Source organism: Salmo trutta, chromosome 21 (genome assembly GCF_901001165.1).
Source record: "Salmo trutta chromosome 21, fSalTru1.1, whole genome shotgun sequence".
NCBI lineage: Eukaryota > Metazoa > Chordata > Actinopteri > Salmoniformes > Salmonidae > Salmo > Salmo trutta.
The window spans coordinates 2733422-2753426 of record NC_042977.1 but is presented as its reverse complement, the minus strand read 5'-3'; the positions used below and the strand labels follow the sequence as shown (position 1 = coordinate 2753426).

Genomic DNA, 20005 nt, shown 5'->3' with positions numbered 1-20005 from the left:
CAGACTGCTGTGGATATGTTTGCTCAAAAGATTTGTGCTTTGTCTCGTAGTGGCGCTTCACGTTGGAACTTTTTATCGGAGCCACGGTCTCTGAACATATCAGGCAGAGTGGTTGGACACTCACTGCAGGAAGGACAAAGGCATATTTGTCTGTCCACTCCTCTTTGAAAGCTCGATTTTCTGTATCGACTTTCCTGACTTTTGCACACGCCACTCTATAATTTCTCCTCTCGCTTCCGCTTTTGCTTCTCTCACTGTCTCTCGCTCTCTCTGACAACATCAGTTTCCTAACATGCATTGTAAACATTTGCTTTGATTGGCTGAGTTTCGTGAAGTGATTTAAATAACGCACGTGATTGGACAAGACACAGTAGAATGGGGCGCTGTCTAGAACCTTCCCAGCTGCGCTGAGCCAGCTCAGTATGTGTACATTGAAAAAAAGGGTTGCTTCATCAGTATTTAATTTAACAATTATTTCTGAGAAATGTGTCGAGGTCCAGATAGAACCTTCACTCGGTCCGGACTCGGACCGAGGTCCGCCAATTGTGCACCTCTGATCTAGACCATCTTAAAGGACCACGTAGCTACCGCCGGAAACACGACCATGCTACCCAGTAGGAAGCACTTCAAGTCGGCGGAGCACTGGTGGCCTATTATGGACTTGTAGTTCGGCCCAATCAGCCACGCAAAACGATCTGGAGTGGCAACAAATCTGGCCAGTTAGCTGATTCGCTTTCCATACACCCACTCCTTTCGACACACCGACTCACCCATAGTCCGGTCACCATATTGGGCTGCAGCTACCCATACTTGTGTGTGTGTGCGCTGTATGGCATATGCCTATCAGGGTTGCGGTCAATTCAGCATCCAATTAGTCAATTTTGGAAATTAATCTCAAATGTAAATTCATACACTGAAAAAAGATTATGGGCAGCAATTTTCGATTCGTGAATTTCATAACTTAAACCGAAATGACCTCAAACCTGGTGCACATACAGGATATGTGGCATGTTTACCTGGCCATGTAGCCCATGACGTGAGCCTGGATGACCATGGCTGCTTTTAGCACCTCCAACTCTCGCTGCTTCTCCAACCTGTGCTCCAGAGACTCCCGTAGAAACACCTGTCCCCCACAGGGAGGAAAGAGAGGAAAAGAGAGGAAGGGGGATACAGTAAAGGAGAAGAAGGTTACCAAGGGATCCATTTAAAATAAATACATTTGCCTGCAATTTGATCAAACCGACACTACATAATAGATTTACATTATATTACAAATGTACTTTTTTGTACTGTACATAGTAGAATGGTTTTGGGCTCTTTGGAAATACCAGGTACACTCCTAATAGGCAGATAGTTCCAGTTTTCTGAATGAACAAGTATTATTGTAAACAGTGATGTTTGATTGAATCCAACTCTCTGTATAGTCTATGTCATTCCATTCCTTTGAACACGTGGAACAGTATAGCTAGACAATCAACGGCTATTCTGCCTGAGAATATGCTCAAAATAAATTGTAATCCACTACAAATATGTAAACCAACAACTTCAGAAACCCACTCACGTACATCTAAAACCAATTTAAAACCCAACACAAAAGAACGACATAGCCCAACACACCGCAATGTTCATCAAATCAATTATTCACTCTTTTGTTCGAGTCTCACTCTTTTGTTCAAACTGCGGGAGCCACCGTTAAAGGCTGCAAAATAATGAAGGCAAGGGATTTAGTGGCTCAGTTTCTGAATGGTCTAATCTACAGGCAGTCCGACCGCCCTTTTTAAGACCCAAACTGTCTTCCATTTCTATAGGGAAACCAGGCTCAATTGTGGGCCTTGAGGATAAGCCAATTAGAGACTGTAGAAATGTAGATGTGGGATGTTGTCTCAAGTGAATCAATGGAGAAATGTCAGAATTACAGGGGTATTGCTGAACAGGTTGTCTTGGCTTTATCCTGTCAATGATATAGGAGGGGACATTAAACAAGATATTGAGATATAGGATAGAATGTCTCATCAATGCATGTTAGGTAACACTGTACATTAAGTTGCCAGTATTACTATGTAACTACACAGTAATAACTGTACATGAATGTTATTCAAATCAGATTGTATTTGTCACATGCTCCGTAAACAACAGGTGTAGACTAACAGTGAAATGCTTACTTACAAACAATGCACAGAGAAAGATAATTGAGAAATAATAGAAAAGCAAAAACACGTAATAATAAATACACAATGAGTAACGATAACTTGGCTAAATACACGGGGTACCAGTACCGAGTCGATGTGAAGGGGTACGAGGTAATCGAGGTAGATATGTACATATACCTAGGAATAAATCCAATAGAATTTGTCACATGTGCCAAATACAACAGCTGTAGAGTTTTATTGTTTTTTTAGGTACTTTTTACCACTTTTTCTCCCCAATTTCGTGATATCCAATTGGTAGTTCCAGTCTTGTCCCATGGGACTTGGGAGAGGCGAAGGTCATGGGTGTCGCAACCGGCTGTGGCACAGCCCAGGATCGAACCCAGGTCCCGAGTGGCTCAGCCTTAGACCGCTGCACCACTCGGGAGGCATAGGTGTAGACTTTTCTGAGAAATTCTTAGTTACAAGCCCTTAACCAACAATGCAGTTTTAAGAAAATAGGGTTAAGAAAATATTTACTAAATAAACTAAAGTAAAAAAAAAGTTACAATAAAATAACAATAACGAGGCTTTATAAAGGGGGTTCATGTAATGTAGGTAGGGGTAAAGTGATTAAGCATAGATAATAAACAGCAGGTAGCAGTAGTGTAAAAACAAAAGGGGGGGTGTCAACGCAAATAGTCCGGGTGACCATTTGATTAATTGTTCAACAGTTTTGTGACTTGGGGGTAGAAGCTGTTAACCTGTTAGGGCTAGGGGGCAGTATTTACACGGCCGGATAAAAAACGTACCCGATTTAATCTGGTTACTACTCCTGCCCAGTAACTAGAATATGCATATAATTATTGGCTTTGGATAGAAAACACCCTAAAGTTTCTAAAACTGTTTGAATGGTGTCTGTGAGTATAACAGAACTCATATGGCAGGCAAAAACCTGAGAAGATTTCATGCAGGAAGTGGCCTGTCTGACAAGGTCTTGTTGTTCTTGCCTGTTTATTGAAGACTGAGGATCTTAGCTGTAACGTGACACTTCCTACGGCTCCCATAGGCTCTCAGAGCCCGGGAAAAAGCTGAACGATATCGAGGCAGCCCCAGGCTGAAACAAATTATCGCCTTTGCCAAGTGGCCGATCAGAGGACAAAGGGCTTAGGCGCGTGCCCGAGTCGACCCCATGCTGTATTTTCTTTCATCTGTTTACCTAATTGCAGATTCCCGGTCGGAATATTATCGCTTTTTTACGAGAAAAATGTCATAAAAATTGATTTTAAACAGCGGTTGACATGCTTCGAAGTACGGTAATGAAATATTTAGAAATCTTTTGTCACGAAATGCGCCGTGTGCGTGACCCTTATTTACCATTCGGATAGTGTCTTGAACGCACAAACAAAACGCCGCTGTTGGAACATAACTATGGATTATTTGGGACCAAACCAACATTTGTTATTGAAGTAGAAGTCCTGGGAGTGCATTCTGACGAAGAACACCAAAGGTAATCAAACTTTTCTAATAGTAAATCGGAGTTTGGTGAAGGCTAAACTTGCTGGGTGTCTAAATAGCTAGCCCTGTGATGCCGGGCTATCTACTTAGAATATATATTGCAAAATGTGCTTTCACCGAAAAGCTATTTTAAAATCGGACATATCGAGTGCATAGAGGAGTTCTGTATCTATAATTCTTAAAATAATTGTTATGCTTTTTGTGAACGTTTATCGTGAGTAATTTAGTAAATTGTTAGTAAATTCGCCGGAAGTTTGCGGGGTGTATGCTAGTTCTGAACGTCACATGCTAATGTAAAAAGCTGGTTTTTGATATAAATATGAACTTGATTGAACAAAACATGCATGTATTGTATAACATAATGTCCTAGGTGTGTCATCTGATGAAGATCATCAAAGGTTAGTGCTGCATTTAGCTGTCTTCTGGGTTTTTGTGACATTATATGCTAGCTTGAAAAATGGGTGTCTGATTATTTCTGGCTGGGTACTCTGCTGACATAATCTAATGTTTTGCTTTCGTTGTAAAGCCTTTTTGAAATCGGACAGTGTGGTTAGATTAACGAGAGTCTTGTCTTTAAAATGCTGTAAAATAGTCATATGTTTGAGAAATTGAAGTAATAGCATTTCTAAGGTATTTGAATATCGCGCCACAGGATTCAACTGGCTGTTACGTAGGTGGGACGATTTGGTGCCACCTACCCTAGAGAGGTTTTAATGGCATGACAACGGGCCTCAGGATCTCGTCACGGTATCTCTGTGCATTCAAATTGCCAGTGATAAAATGCAATTGTGTTCGTTGTCCGTAACTTATGCCTGCCCATACCATAACTCCACCGCCACCATGGGGCACTCTGTTCACAACGTTGACATCAGCAAACCGCTCGCCCACACGACGCCATACACGCTGTCTGCCATCTGCCCGATACAGTTGAAACCCGGATTCATCCATGAAGAGCACACTTCTCCAGCGTGCCAGTGGCCATCGAAGGTGAGCATTTGCCCACTGAAGTCAGTTATGACGCCGAACTGCAGTCAGGTCAAGACCCTTGTGAGGATGACAAGCATGCAGATGAGCTTCCCTGAGACGGTTCCTGACAGTTTGTGTAGAAATTCTTTGGTTGTGCTAACCCACAGTTTTATCAGCTGTCCGGGTGGCTGGTCTCATACGATCACGCAGGTGAAGAAGCCGGTAGTGGAGATCCTGGGCTGTCGTGGTTAAACTTGGTCTACGGTTGAGAGGCCGATTGGACGTAGTGCCAAATTCTCTAAAATGACATTGGAGGCGGCTTATGGTAGCGAAATTAACATTAAATTCTCTGTCAACAGCTCTGGTGGACAGTCCTGCAGTCAGCATGCCAATTGCATGTTCCCTCAAAACTTGAAACATCTGTAGCATTGTGTTGTGTGACAAAACTGCACATTTTAGAGTATACTTTTATTGTCCCCAACACAAGGTGCACCTGTGTAATTATCATGCTGTTTAATCAGCTTCTTGATTTGCCACACCTATCACGTGGATGGATTATCTTGGCAAATGAGAAATTACAAGGATGTAAACAAATTTGTGCACAAAATCTGAGAGAAATAAGCTTTTTGTTTTTCTGGAATATTTCTGGAATCTTTTATTTCAGCTCATGAAACATGGGACCAACACTTTACATTTTGCCTTTATATATTTTTTCTGTATAGTTAGGACTTTTTTTTAACAGATTGCCTTGCGTCTAAATTTGGGAATTTAATTTGAATGGTTTGAACATGAATCTTTGTCTAATCCATTAAAGAAAAGTCAAACAGAAATATTTATCCTGTCTCCTTATTTATCCTGGTTAGCCTATTGTCTGAAAAGGTAATATTTCATGAGGGTGATCTAACCAAGGAAACACTGATATACTGTAGGTACACACAAACAGATCTATGTGCACAGACACAGACACACTCTCTCACACACTCTCTTTCTCTCTCTCTCCCTTTCTATTGAATTCTATAATTCAGATCCCTTTGAATCCTTACTATGTTAAGGATACACTGTATCCTAGGTTATACCATATCTAGCACGTTTCCCTTTTCTATGTTTCCTTGCCTAAAACATGGTAAAACATTTCTGCAACATAAAGGGAGGGGCCTATAGTCACTAGTTAGCTTGTCATGTTCCCTGCGAACAACGAATGCAGCTAAACCGAATTTCTAGGCTAAAACAATGTTGGCCGGGTCATCTCTCACCTTGGTCTTCCCCAGCTCCCATTCTGCACTGGTGCCGTCATAGAGGTGTAGTAACTGGATGCACCATCCCCTTGGGTCTTCTGGTGTAGACACAGTCTTCATTAATACCTTGTACCTAAGAAAGGGATGGGACCGAATGGAATGTTAGCGTATACATGGCTCGGAATCAATTGGTCATAATACGCTAAATATGTCCAAATATAAACATTCACGCTGTCAGTTTTCGGGACATGAAACATTGTTGCAGTTGCAAGCAAAGAGAGAGGGTGTGATAGTTAATTTAAAGTAAATATGTGAATTGTTTTTGCCCCACCGTTAGCCAAGTTAGCTTCCTAGCTAGCTGGAGTTACTTACATATTCTTCACAATGTTTCTACACTTCTTTGCTAGCTACCATAAAGTTGCATCATGCCTCCCAAAAGGACACTGTGGCTCCAGTTATTTTTTACATTTTTACAATTGTGATGTATCCATTTTCATAATGTATTAAAATCTTTGGATGTAACTCGTAGGAGAACGTACTGTATTGTAAAATAATTGATAGTCAAGTGGAAGGAAAACAGCATACAATCGTCTCAGATAGGGCTGTGGCGGTCATGACATTTTGTCAGCCAGTGATTGTCATTCAAATAACTGCCTCACGGTAATTGACCGTTAATTAAGATAAACACATTTAGTATCTCCTGCTTCCATGCATAGCCTACAATCCACTGATGCGAACCTTTGGAACATCAACATTTTAAAAAGTCTAATAAATTCATTTAATATAGCCTACACCATCACAATAAACCCATTATTTATTTTAGGCAGGTCTAAATGAACATTATGATATGAAGAAAATGTTGCATATTTCAGAAGAACAGAATAGCATATTCTGGGCCCTCCCAATAGGCGCAGTGGTCTAAGGCACTGCATTGCAGTGTTGCGGTGTCATTACAGCCGGTGGATCGATCCCAGGCTGTGTCATTACAGGCCATTACCGGGAGTCCCAAAGGGCGGCCCACAATTGGCCCAGCGTCATCCGGGTTAGGGGAGGGTTTGGCCGGGGGGGGGGGGGGGCTTTGCTTGGCTCATCGCGCTCTAGGCCGCCCTTGTGGCGGGCCGGGCGCCTGCAGGCTGACTATGGTCGTCAGTTGAACAGTGTTTCCTCCGACATTGGTGCAGTTGGCTTCCGGGTTAAGTGAGCGGGTGTTAAGAAGCACGGTTTCGGAAGATGCACAACTCGACCTTCGCCTCTCCCGGGCCCATTTGGGAGATGCATTGATGAGACAAGATCGTGATCAAATTGGAGAGAAAAAGGGGGTAAAAATAAGTTAGGACCTGACCTGGCTATGCCATATGGCTGTGGGTTACACTAGTTCATTTAGTAGGCAAGATTTGCTTCTAATTCCTGTGGCATATTATTTTATAGTGAGAACAATACAATTGAACATAACTGAATAAAATAGAAAGGATATTTTTCCGCTAACGATTTTGCGGCTATTGTGTTGAGCAGTTAACAAGCAAACAGGCCCTCTTATATCATGTAATTTCCTGTCACGAACATTCTCAACTCCTATCGCTGGATGCCGCTCGGGCCTGATGGATGTTTCCACGCCTTGTCATCTGTCCCTATCCGAATCGACTGTGCTATCTGGAACTTGCCTGCCAAGGAAGTCATCTCCATTAGCTTCTCCTCATCCTCCATCTTGTAGTGAAGTAGATGGAGAACAGCAAGAAGATTCTTCCAGTCAGCGCTGGTCCCATGTCACAAGTCGTGGAAACCGACGGCAGCGGCATGCTGCTAAGCAGACGGGAGTGACTTTGAGAGGTTCGGAGCAGATTGACATAAGGGATAGCTTTGCTGCACTGGTGCCTGATCTACCTGCCCCTTTAATACTGGGATTGCCTGTGTCTGCAACGGCGGTACTGACTCCAACTACAGTGACTACAGCAGCAGCTTCGTTGTCGAGTTCGGCTCCTTTCCCTTTCTCTGGATCTGACGGGGCACTGCCTGCTGTGGGAGATCTGGACCAATCGCCGAGAGCAGCGGGCGTACACTATCTTGCTTCAACAAATTGTGTGAGGGTTAGGAATGAGCGGATTTCTCCTTTCCCTGTTCCGGCCGTTGTATTGTGCAGTTCAATGGTAAGAAATGTCTCAGTCCCAGGAGCAAAATCTTTGTGCTGTCCAGGAGCACGAGTACAGGACATCAATCAGCTGCTACCAAACATTTTAAACCAGCATCAGGAAATTGAGTCTATCATAGTTAATGTGGGATTCAATGGCATTATGAAGGGCATCTCAGAACAGCTGAAGTGTCACGTCCTGACCAGGGTTATTTGTTATTGTAGTTTGGTCAGGACGTGGCAGGGGGTATTTGTTTTATGTGGTTCGGCCTGGTTGTGTTTATAGGAGGGTGTTTGATTTATTATTCCGGGATTTTGGGCACTGTTCTATGTTTATGTATTTCTATGTTTAGTCTAGTCATTTGTATTTCTATGTTTAGTTTATTGGGGGTTGGACTCTCAATTGGAGGCAGGTGTTTTCTAGTTGCCTCTGATTGAGGGTCCTATAAATAGGTATGTGTTTGTATTAGTATTTTGTGGGAGATTGTGCTGGGTATAGCTTTGTTGCCTTACCGGCCTGTTATTCGTCGTTGTGTTTTTTGTATACGTGTTGTTTTTGTTTTTTCCTTCTTTGTCCGTTTAATAAAAAAGATGAGTGTACATTTCACCGCTGCGTCTTGGTCCACTTTACCTTACGACAACCGTGACATGAAGATGGGTTTTAAAAAACCTATTGGGTCACTGCTTGACACCAACAAACACCCCATAATATCTGGCCCTTGCCCTCCTTAAATCGTGGCATTGAATGTTTCAGCAGACGTTTAGCCCTCCATAACTGGCTACGAGACTGTTGCAGCTCTGTGGGTGTAACATGTATTGACAATGTTGATACCTTCTGGAAACAAAGCTCGTATTATAAGGAGGATGGGATCCACCCAAATCATTTGTGTTCCTGGATCCTTTCACAGCATTATAAGGCTGCGTTGAGACAATTACTTATCAATGACCCATGCCCAGCTCAGTTAATCCCTACCATTGTCACTAAGTTGTCATAATGCTTCAGCAATAGTACATTATCCCAGGGGCATTGGAGGACACAATGTAAGTATCCTAATTTATATACCTCTTACTGCCCTGAATGTCTCTGCCGATTCCACAGCTATTGTATGCAGTAATCATGTGCCTATGAATCAGATGTATACTGTTAGCACTGAGGTGGTGTGCCCTAGTAGGAAGTCCACTGAGTGCAGCTCACCCTGCACTAACATTAATGAAGTCAATAACTTCCTAGTAACAGATTACATTCATATTCTGAAATCTCTGAAACTAGATAATACCTTTGATGATATAGTGGTAGCAATACATGGTTATAACATCGACAGAAAATACAGAAATACCAATGGGGACGGTGTTGGGGTCTATATTAAGAACCACATTCCTGTAAAGCTTAGAGAGGATCTCATGTTAAATATTGTTCAATTAATATGGCTAGAGGTTCATCTGCCTCACCTAAAGCCCATTCTGGTGGGAAGCTGCTATAGATCACCAAGTGCTAACAGTCAGTATCTGGATAAATGTGTGAAATGCTCGATAGTGTATGTGATGTCAACAGAGAGGTATATTTTCTTGGTAATTTCAATATTGACTGGCTTTCATCAAGCTGCTCACTCAAGAAAAAACTTCAACCTGTAACTAGTGCCTGCAACCTGGTTCAGATTATCAGTCAACCTACCAGGGTAGTTACAAACAGCACAGGAATTAAATCATCAACATGTATTGATTACATCTCTACTAATGAGCCAGACATTTTCTTTAAAGCAGTATTCAAATCCATTGGATGTTGTGGTCACAATATAATAGCCATATCTAGGAAAACTAAAGTTCCAAAGTCTGGGCCTGTATAAGAGGTCATACAATACATTTTTTAGTGATTCTTATGTTGATGATGTAAATAATATTTGCTGGTCTGTGGTGTGTAATGAGGAGCAACCAAACGCTGCACTTCACACAAAATTGCTTATTCCAGTTACTAATAAGCATGCACTCATTAATTAAGAAAATGACTGTAAAAACGGTTAAATCCTATTTGATTGATGAGGAACTGAACAATTGTATGGTTGAGAGGGATGAGGCAAAATAAATGGTAAATAAGTCTGGCAGCACAACCGATTGGCAAACGTATTGCAAATTGAGAAATCTTGTGACTAAACTGAATAAAAAGAAGAAGAAACTATACTATGAAACAAAGATAAATTATATAAAGAATGATATTAAAAAGCTTTGGAGCACCTTAAATGACATTTTGGGGAAAAAAGAGAACTCAGCTCCATCATTCATTGAATCAGATGGATCATTCATGTCACGACTTCCGCTGAAGTCAGCTCCTTTCCTTGTTCGGGCGGCGTTCGGCGCCACCGGTCTTCTAGCCATCGCCGCTCCACTTTTCATTGTTCCATGTGTTTTATCTTGTTTCCCCGCACACCTGGTTTACATTTCCTATCAGGCTACATATATATTCCCTCTGTTCCCCCCAGGTCTTTGTGTGGAATTGTTTTGTTACGTGTTTTGTGTGACGCGCCAGGCTGGTTTTTCCCCGGGTACCGTGTTTAACCCGAAGTATGTTTAATTGTTAAACCTTTGCATCTTTGTGACTGTTGTCGCGCTTTTCACTTTTGCCATTGGCTGGAGGTTTTTTGATGCAGTTGCGTCCGTCTGTTGTTGCTTCTGCCAAATAAAGTGTATCAAATAAAGCCTGATCACAACTCTCTGCCATCCTGCACCTGACTTCTATACCAGTAGCGCACAACCTGACAATTCATCAAAAAACCGACTGAATTAATGATTTATTATTTGTCAAGATTAGCAAACTTAGGCGTGACATGCCAGCAACAAACGCTAACACAACATATCCAAGTATATCTGACCAAATAATGAAAGACAGCAATCCAAGCGGCCCACGCTTGGATTGCGTCCTTCCTGACAGGTCGCTCCTACCAGGTGGCGTGGCGAGAATCTGTCTCCGCACCACGCGCTCTCACCACTGGTGTCCCCCAGGGCTCTGTTCTAGGCCCTCTCCTATTCTCGCTATACACCAAGTCACTTGGCTCTGTCATATCCTCACATGGTCTCTCCTATCATTGCTATGCAGACGACACACAATTAATCTTCTCCTTTCCCCCTTCTGATAACCAGGCGGCGAATCGCATCTCTGCATGTCTGGCAGACATATCAGTGTGGATGACGGATCACCACCTCAAGCTGAACCTCGGCAAGACGGAGCTGCTCTTCCTCCCGGGGAAGGACTGCCCGTTCCATGATCTCGCCATCACGGTTGACAACTCCCTTGTGTCCTCCTCCCAGAGTGCTAAGAACCTTGGCGTGATCCTGGACAACACCCTGTCGTTCTCCACTAACATCAAGGCGGTGACCCGATCCTGTAGGTTCATGCTCTACAACATTCGCAGAGTACGACCCTGCCTCACACAGGAAGCGGCGCAGGTCCTAATCCAGGCACTTGTCATCTCCCGTCTGGACTACTGCAACTCGCTGTTGGCTGGGCTCCTGCCTGTGCCATTAAACCCCTACAACTCATCCAGAACGCCGCAGCCCGTCTGGTGTTCAACCTTCCCAAGTTCTCTCACATCACCCCGCTCCTCCGCTCTCTCCACTGGCTTCCAGTTGAAGCTCGCATCCGCTACAAGACCATGGTGCTTGCCTACGGAGCTGTGAGGGGAACGGCACCTCCGTACCTCTTAAAAGATTTAGATGCACTATTGTAAAGTGGTTGTTCCACTGGATATCATAAGGTGAATGCACCAATTTGTAAGTCGCTCTGGATAAGAGCGTCTGCTAATTGACTTAAATGTAAATGTAACAAGAATTGTAATTTTGAATTCGGTAAAGTGAGTGTGGAAAAGGTGAAAAAAATATTGTTGTCAATCAACAATGACAGGCCACCAGGGTTTGACAACTTGGATGGAAAACTACTGATGATATTGTCACTATTTGCCATATTTTCAATACTAGAAAGTGTGTGCCCTCAGGCCTGGAGGGAAGCAAAAGTCATTCCGCTACCCAGGAATAGTAAAGCCCCCTTTACTGGCTCAAATAGCTGACCAATCAGCCTGTTACCAACCCTTAGTAAACGTTTGGGAAAAAATGTGTTTGACCAGATACAATGCTATTTCACAGTAGACAAATTGACAGCAGACTTTCAATGATAAAGGGACAATAGAGTGCTGAGTACAGGCCATTAGCAACTGGCCGTTAGCAAGTTTGGTAGGCTACTAATGACAATCAGAAGCATCAGAGCACAGTTTTGGAGAACCCTAGTTACCGTGACTCAACAGTCATGTGGAATTTGACTGTGGTCATGACTCCTGACTGTCGGTGTGGCGGTAATATGGTCACCATAACAGCCCTAGTCTCAGAGTAGGAGTGCTGGTTTAGGATCAGTTTAGCCTTTTGGATAACTTGAATAAGAATAACATGACAGGGGAGAGCTGATCCTAGATCAGCACTTCTACTATAAAACACTTGAACACATACGGCCCCAGCTCTGTACTCACCTGGTACAGAAGTCTTGGAAAGGTCTCCTGATGGGGAAGCCTGTACGGCGGATCTTTACCGTCTCCAGCATCCCTGAGTATCTGAGCTGGTTCAGCACCACCGTCTGGTCAAACTGCTCAGGCATCTGAGGGCAGGAACGTGGACGGAAATAAGTAATACTGCGGTGGTTGCTTGGGCACAAAATGGCAGCTACATCGCATCACTCAGGCGGGTGCTGTACATACTGTTTTGGTGTGTTCTTTTGACGTTACACATTAGTAGTGCAGCAGATGAGCTGGCACACACAGTGCAGAGTGAAATCTTGAACCCAGTCGCTATTAGTTATGTAAATATAACCTAGTATTGACAAATCTGAAATGATTTGGTGCAGTCGTACTTATGTAACTTTTCCTCTAAGTCGTTCCATCAGATGACGTGATACTTGTACAGTGCTTTTTATAGCACCATTGTCACAGGCAATACATCAGATGTCATTAGGCAACTGGAAAACCAGTTTTTATATTTGTGTGTTAAGAAAATACATACGTTTAGATTGAGACCACTAGAGACACAGCCCTGACTTCTTAACAAATGTCATAAATTGAACAAGTTGAGATGACATAACTGATGATGTCTACAACCCTCACACAGCCCCTATTGTAAATCCTCCATTCATACTCTCATACGATGCATATCTCTCATTCATGAATCTAAGCCCTTTAACATAAAACACGCACGCGCACACAGGCATATCTGTCATTTACAAATCAAAGCCCTTTAACTTGCTTGACCATTTAGAGACGTCTCCACCAGCAACAGATACGAAAGCATTGGGGGAAGGAAGGGGAGTATGTGAGCGAAAGCCTAGTGGAAGTCATTATGTGGTACCCCTCACCCTTAACCTCAGTGGGCGTAGGGGTTTTCAATAAGAGGGCGCTTTCATACCCCATGTATTGGCCCTTTTATTTCAATTTCATTGAAAGGGCAGAGATCTAGATAGACCCATTCTGGCAAAGAGAAGAAGTGATCAGATTCACCAATGGACACAGATCACTGGCTGAATGACGCTCTGTAAGAGCAATAGGCTAAGGGGACACCTTATTAGCATAATTGTATTTGCATAATGAGCCGGACTAGCCGTCGTTGTGTCACAAAGCCCCGTGTCATAGGAAGCTGCCGTCTGACTCTTTCTTTCTTTCTTTTTCTGACTGACTGTCGTTGTCTGGTTTTGACCAACCCAATTGTCTGTATGTCAGATGTGCTACCTCTCTTGGTATATCGCTCTGTCTCTCTTCCATCTGTTTTTAATTCTCAGATTTTAAAAAGCAGTTTGTCTGTCAGACAGCTGCCCTCTCTTTCTGTCTCTCTTTTGCACTCCCGCTCTCTCTTTCTCTGTCACTTTCTGACATTTGAAACATTGCTTGTTTGTCAGAGAGCTGCCTCTGTTGTAGGTCATATCTCTCTTTCCCTCTCTCTGTGTTGCAAATTTTACTCTAATAAAGTACTATTTATTTTTCCTCAGTCTGATTTTAAACCCCACAGCTGTCATTTCAGGAAGCCACAGTGGGCTACTCTCTCTGACATTCAGTTTCTATATCTAAACAGATAGTGAGTATGGGCTCAGGGAGAGCAAGAGCTACACCATGTATATGAAACAACTACTGTAGACCTACGGCATACTCAGAACTAACCCGGTAAAAGGTGCATTCTGTCTCTTTTGTTTTATTCATTCCCTCACTTCAGTGGCGCTACATTAACACATTTTGCCAAAGGCAAAAAATGAATAAAATACATTCTTATAGACCAGAAGACCCACAACCTCTTTACAAAAAAAGTGCAAGGTCAGCCCTTTTGCCCGTCAATTAAAGTTACATATTGCACCTTTAAAAATCTAGTATGTGAATGTAAATCTAGATCCAGAATCTTTCATTCAAAGTTCCCAAACGTTAATCAATCAATCAATAGGCATGATTACAAACAAGCACAACAGCATCAGCCGCGGCCTCTCTCTGAAGGGAACGTATAGTCTGAGAAAGCAAAACCTTATCTCTTCACACCAAATGTCTAACTAAAGACCAAGCTGGTCATTCAGTTGGACAAAAGAGGGTGTGTTCAGGTGGTCATGGGGGTTGGGAACTCTGAGGAAAAAGTCAAATATGGACAAGAGAGAGGAGAGAATGTCCCCCCCTTACAAATCATCATATGTATAGCAACAAACAGCTGAATTATTAGTATAAATACAGTATTATATCAATGATTGTAAATAGAATCAATAAGAGAATCCATCATCTCAGTTGATGAGAATATCAATAGGTATTTTTCTCTCTGTAAATAACCAAAGAATCATATCACATCAGCTGATTATCACGTGTCAAACATTGGTAAAATCTAGGTTTGCAAAAAGCATCACGCATATAAATTGTGCATTGTTTAAACTAACAGTGTCCCAAAGAGCAGTGCATTTCAAAGGTTCAGAGACGAATAATAGAGTGAGCTGTGGTGACACATCTGTTTGTTTTTAACCGAAATGTCACATTTTTATCAATCTCCTTATCAATTAATTTTGGTCATGCCGTGAGCAAAATCAATGAACTGCAACAGCACAACAAATACACATCTAATAATGACACATAATAGGCAATATCGGAAGAGTTGTCCCTTTCGCCAGCCAATGAAATGGTGTGTCCTCACCAAAAATACTAGCCCTAGATAATGAATGTGATGGCACAACAATCAATAACTATAGCTAGCAAATGCAACAAGAAACCACTTCGCCATGCCAACACTGAACCGTGCACCTTTTCAGTCTTCCATTTCCACTCCACCACGAAAGCCAATCTTTCAGGTAAAACATACTCCAGTACCACAAACGAAGCCTAATGCACACTAGCCGAGCGATAACACTTTCCATTTAAACTACATTGCCTCTTACCATGCAATGCAGCGTAGTCTCTCATTCCATCTATAACAATAAGCCAAGAGTTCCGTATCAAGGCAGAGAGATAGACAGATGACAGAAGTTCCTAAAAGCTGGGTCTCTCTCTCCAACACACACACAAGAATAAACACAAGCAGAGAATGAACAAAGCCTTTTGCCAGCTCCGCTTCTCTTTATGTGTGGGGGCGGTTACCATGGAGATGCGTCCCATGCTGAGGCTAATTTGTATGGGCCACTTGTAGGGACTGTTGGGGAGGGTGGGGAGAAGTGTGTGTGTATCAGTGTGTGTATGTGTGAGTGAACATTTTTGTGCCTGTGTGTGTTCTATGTAAGTGCATATGTGTGTGTGTGCGTGTCTTTGCCTGTGTGTTTGTGTGCGCGCACAGGGGGGAAAGGGAATATTGGACAAAAGCAGTGCACTCCGGAAACAAGAGGAGCGGGCATCCGGGAACAAAAGCTGTTTATTTTCAAACATGGTTGACTTAAGTAGGGCTATGTTCCAATATCTACACTAGCATACCCACGTAGAATGAATCAATGTAATGGGCAGGCATTGAAGCCATGGAACATTTTATTTTGCAACGTGACCCAAATGAGTTACCCTCCAGTGCATGCATTGTAATATTGGCTGAAATAGTACTCACACATAACTATTTCATGTTTCAAAACGATTTCTTTATCCAGATTAAGGGTACTGCTATGGAATCCCCTATGGCTTCTAACTATGCTAATTTGTATGTGGGTTACATGGAGAAACAGTCAATTCACTAAGATCTACATGGATATTATGGCGGAGGCGGGCAATGTTTGTTCCCTTGGACTGCAGGTGTTAAGCAGTGAAAACTCTTTTGAATCTGCTGGGGACTCACACTATTAAGTGTACAATCTGCGACATGTTTGCAGATGTCACGGGGAAAGGTCAGATGGATACCTTCATGTGTGAAAAATGTATTGAACTCGATGCAGCTGAAGAAAGGATTATTGAACTGAATAAGGCTTGAACTGAATAAGGATTCTTAGAGTCTATCGGCATCTTTAAATGCTTCCTATCAAAACGTCCAAGAGGATTATAATGGGACCTTCCTGGGATATGATCAGTTTCCGCCATTGTACCCCTCTACTAGCCATTGTTCAACTCCAGGTGAGTGTGAATTGATGTGTGTCGGAACCAGAAAGGAGAAGAAGAATCGTTCACGGAGCGCCTGCCTTGTTACCCCGTGTACAGACTTAAGACTCAAATCGCTTTGAGCCCCTGTCCAGTCTGTCTTCTACCGGGGACGTAGATGTTCCTTCCATGGCTGTGAAAGCTACTGTCCTAGTGAATCAACTGCCTGGACCCCTGTGGCCCCCCTCCCCTGGGCCGTGCTCTCTGTCTCAGAGCTCTGTCCCTCTGGCTGTTGCAGGCCTGCACACAGCCGGCGGTTCAGCGGCCTTCCTCTCAGGTAAGTTATGTGTTTCTGGCTTCGCAATCTGCTACGAGGCCGGAACATTCCGGCGATTGTGATAGTTCGACGGTGCACATATATCTGTACCTGGGGCAAGGACTGTGTTTTCCTGGGGCAAAAGTTCAGGATATCACCAGGTTGCTTCTTGAGGCTGTGTGTCAGTCACCGGGGGCTGACACTGTTATAGTTAATGTGGGGTTGAAAGACATTAAGTTGGCTAGATCAGAGCAGCTTAAAAAAATATTTTATAGACCTTGTTAACAAGCTGAAAGACTTAAAGTGTCCGTTCATCTCTGGCCCTCTTCCTCTGCTTGGTCATAGAAGTGGCAGATTCAGTAGACTGCTAGTACTCCTTGACTGGCTGAAAGTCTACTGTCTATACGCAGGCATTACTTTTAGAGACCATTTGGAAACAGAAGATACATTTCAGGGATGATGGAATTCACCCAAATCACCTTGGCGCGTGAACACTATCTAATCAGTACAAGGCAGCTCTAAGAAATGGGCTCTTATGGTCTTTTACTAGTCCTGCTATGGCTAGAAAGGAGGGTACCGCCATTAGCACTTTTACTAATTTGCATCGTAAAATGAAGCCGCTGCTGTCTCAGGTAATCCCTACTATTATTACGTCTCAACGCCCCCAGCAAACAGTGATAGATAAGCAACATGTAGGGCGGATTGAGGTCAATTTCAACAATTTCATTTTCATTGCTATGCAGCCTTTTGTTATGAATAATAGGTTGGCAGGTAATGATCTGGCTTTTATTGACACTGCAGGTGATTTCAAAGCCAAAAATGGTTTGAAATTCATACACCTAAAGGTGGTGGTGTTGCTATCTATACAAAAAGTCACCTTTCTGTGTCTCTTTTAAAGGCTACTTCTAGTCCTAAACTATTTTAATTTCTAGTTTAAATCTTCAATTAGGTTCTAATTCTAAAGTAACTCATCTGGGAGTCTACCGCCCTCCCTCCACTAAGAAGTGGTTGTTAACTAGTCTCACTGCTAGTCTCATAGCTTATTTTCTACTTCTAAAATGTTTGTCAAAGGTGACTTTAACCTGAAACCAACCTGAAACCAAGACACAGACTGTTTAAAGGATTTTTGTAATAACCTAAATCTCACTCAGTTGATTACCAAGCCCACACGTCCAAATCTGAGGGATCCTACAAAATAAACATGAATTGACCTTATGTTTACAACACTCCTGAGAAATGTGTGGCTAATGGTGTTTTCTCTTAGGAAATTAGTGGTCACTGTCCTATTGTTCGTATTATAGATGTTAGGACTGATAAGGCAATAAAACTACTGACCACTCAACTACTGACCATGTCACAACTACCGACCACATCTACGGACCACAACCAACACATTTCTGACCACAACCACAAAACTACTGACCACAAGGATACAACTTTTGAACACATAACTACTGACCACACAACTACTGACCAAAACTACTAACCACAAACAAACAATTCTGACCAAAACCAGAAAACTTCTGACCCTAAGCACACAACTTCTGCTCACAACTGCTCAACTACTGACCAACCACACAACTTATGACAACACAACTACTGACCACAACTGCTCAACTACTGACCACAACCACATAACTACTGACTCCAACTACTGACCACAACCACATAACTACTGACTCCAACTACTGACCACAACCACATAACTACTGACTCCAACTACTGACCACAACCACACAACTACTGACTCCAACCACACAACTACTGACTCCAACTAATGACCACAACCACACAATTTCTGACCAAATCCACAAAACTTCTCACCACAACCACATAACTACTGAACACACAACTACTGACCACAACTACTGACCACAACCAAGCAATTTCTGACCATAACCACAAAACTTCAGACCACAACCACACAACTTCTGATAACAACAACACAACTACTGACCGAATTCTGGGACCTCAACCAAACAACTACTGACCACAACCACACAACTAGTGACCCCACAACTACTGACCACAATCATATCTACTGACCACAACCACACAATTACTGACCACACAACTACTGAGCACAACTATAAGACTACTGACAACAACTGCTGGCCACACAACTACTGAGCTAAACAATGACCACGAACACATAACTACTGACCACAGCTACTGACAACAACCACAAAACTAGTGACCATAATCACACAACTTATGACCACACAACAACAGAACACAACCACACAACTACAGAACACATCCACACAACTACAGAACACAACCACACAACGAATGACTACAACCACACAACTACTGGCTTCTAATACTGACCACAACTACTGACCACACCTACTGACCACACCTACTAAACCACAATTACTGACCACAATCATATCTACTGATCACAACCACACAACTACTGACCACAATCATATCTACTGATCACAACCACACAACTACTGACCACAATCATAACTACTGACCACAATCATATCTACTGATCACAACTACTGACCACAATCATATCTACTGATCACAACCACACAACTGCTGGCTTCTACTACTGACCACAACTACTGACCAAAACCACACAACTGCTGGCTTCTACTACTGACCACAATTACTAAACCACAACTACTGACCACAATAATACATCTACTGACCACAACCACACAATTACTGACCACATCTACTGACTACAACCACACAACTACTGAACACAACCACACAACGAATGACCACAACCACACAGCTACAACTACTGACCACAATCATATCTACTGACCACAACCACAAAAGGTATGATCACAACTGCTGACCATAACCACACAATGGCTGACCACAATTAATGATGACAACCACTAAACTACTGACCACAACAACACAACTACTGACCACAACAACACAACTACTGACCACAACCACTGACCACAACCACACAACTACTGACCACAACCACACAACTACTGACCACAACAACACAACTACTGACCACAACCACACAACTACTGACCACAGCCACACAACTACTGACCACAGCCACACAACTACTGACCACAACCACACAACTACTGACCACAACCACCGACCACAGCCACACCACTACTGACCACAACCAAACAATTACTGACCACACAACAACTAAACACAACTACTAACTACAACTACTGACCACAACTGCTGATGAA

The 20005-nt window shown here is 42.7% G+C and overlaps 1 protein-coding gene across 3 annotated transcripts in view; it reads right to left on the bottom strand.

Moving 5' to 3' along the window:
• Positions 1–20005, bottom strand: part of myo10 (myosin X) — a 290886-nt gene that overhangs the window by 48309 nt on the left and 222572 nt on the right. For all 3 annotated transcript variants that reach the window (XM_029703950.1, XM_029703951.1, XM_029703952.1), the window contains 3 exons: positions 12479–12603; positions 5864–5978; positions 1017–1123 (listed from right to left, as the gene is read on the bottom strand). In XM_029703950.1, coding sequence (XP_029559810.1) covers positions 1017–1123; positions 5864–5978; positions 12479–12603 — 347 coding nt within the window. The remainder of the gene's footprint in view (positions 1–1016; positions 1124–5863; positions 5979–12478; positions 12604–20005) is intronic.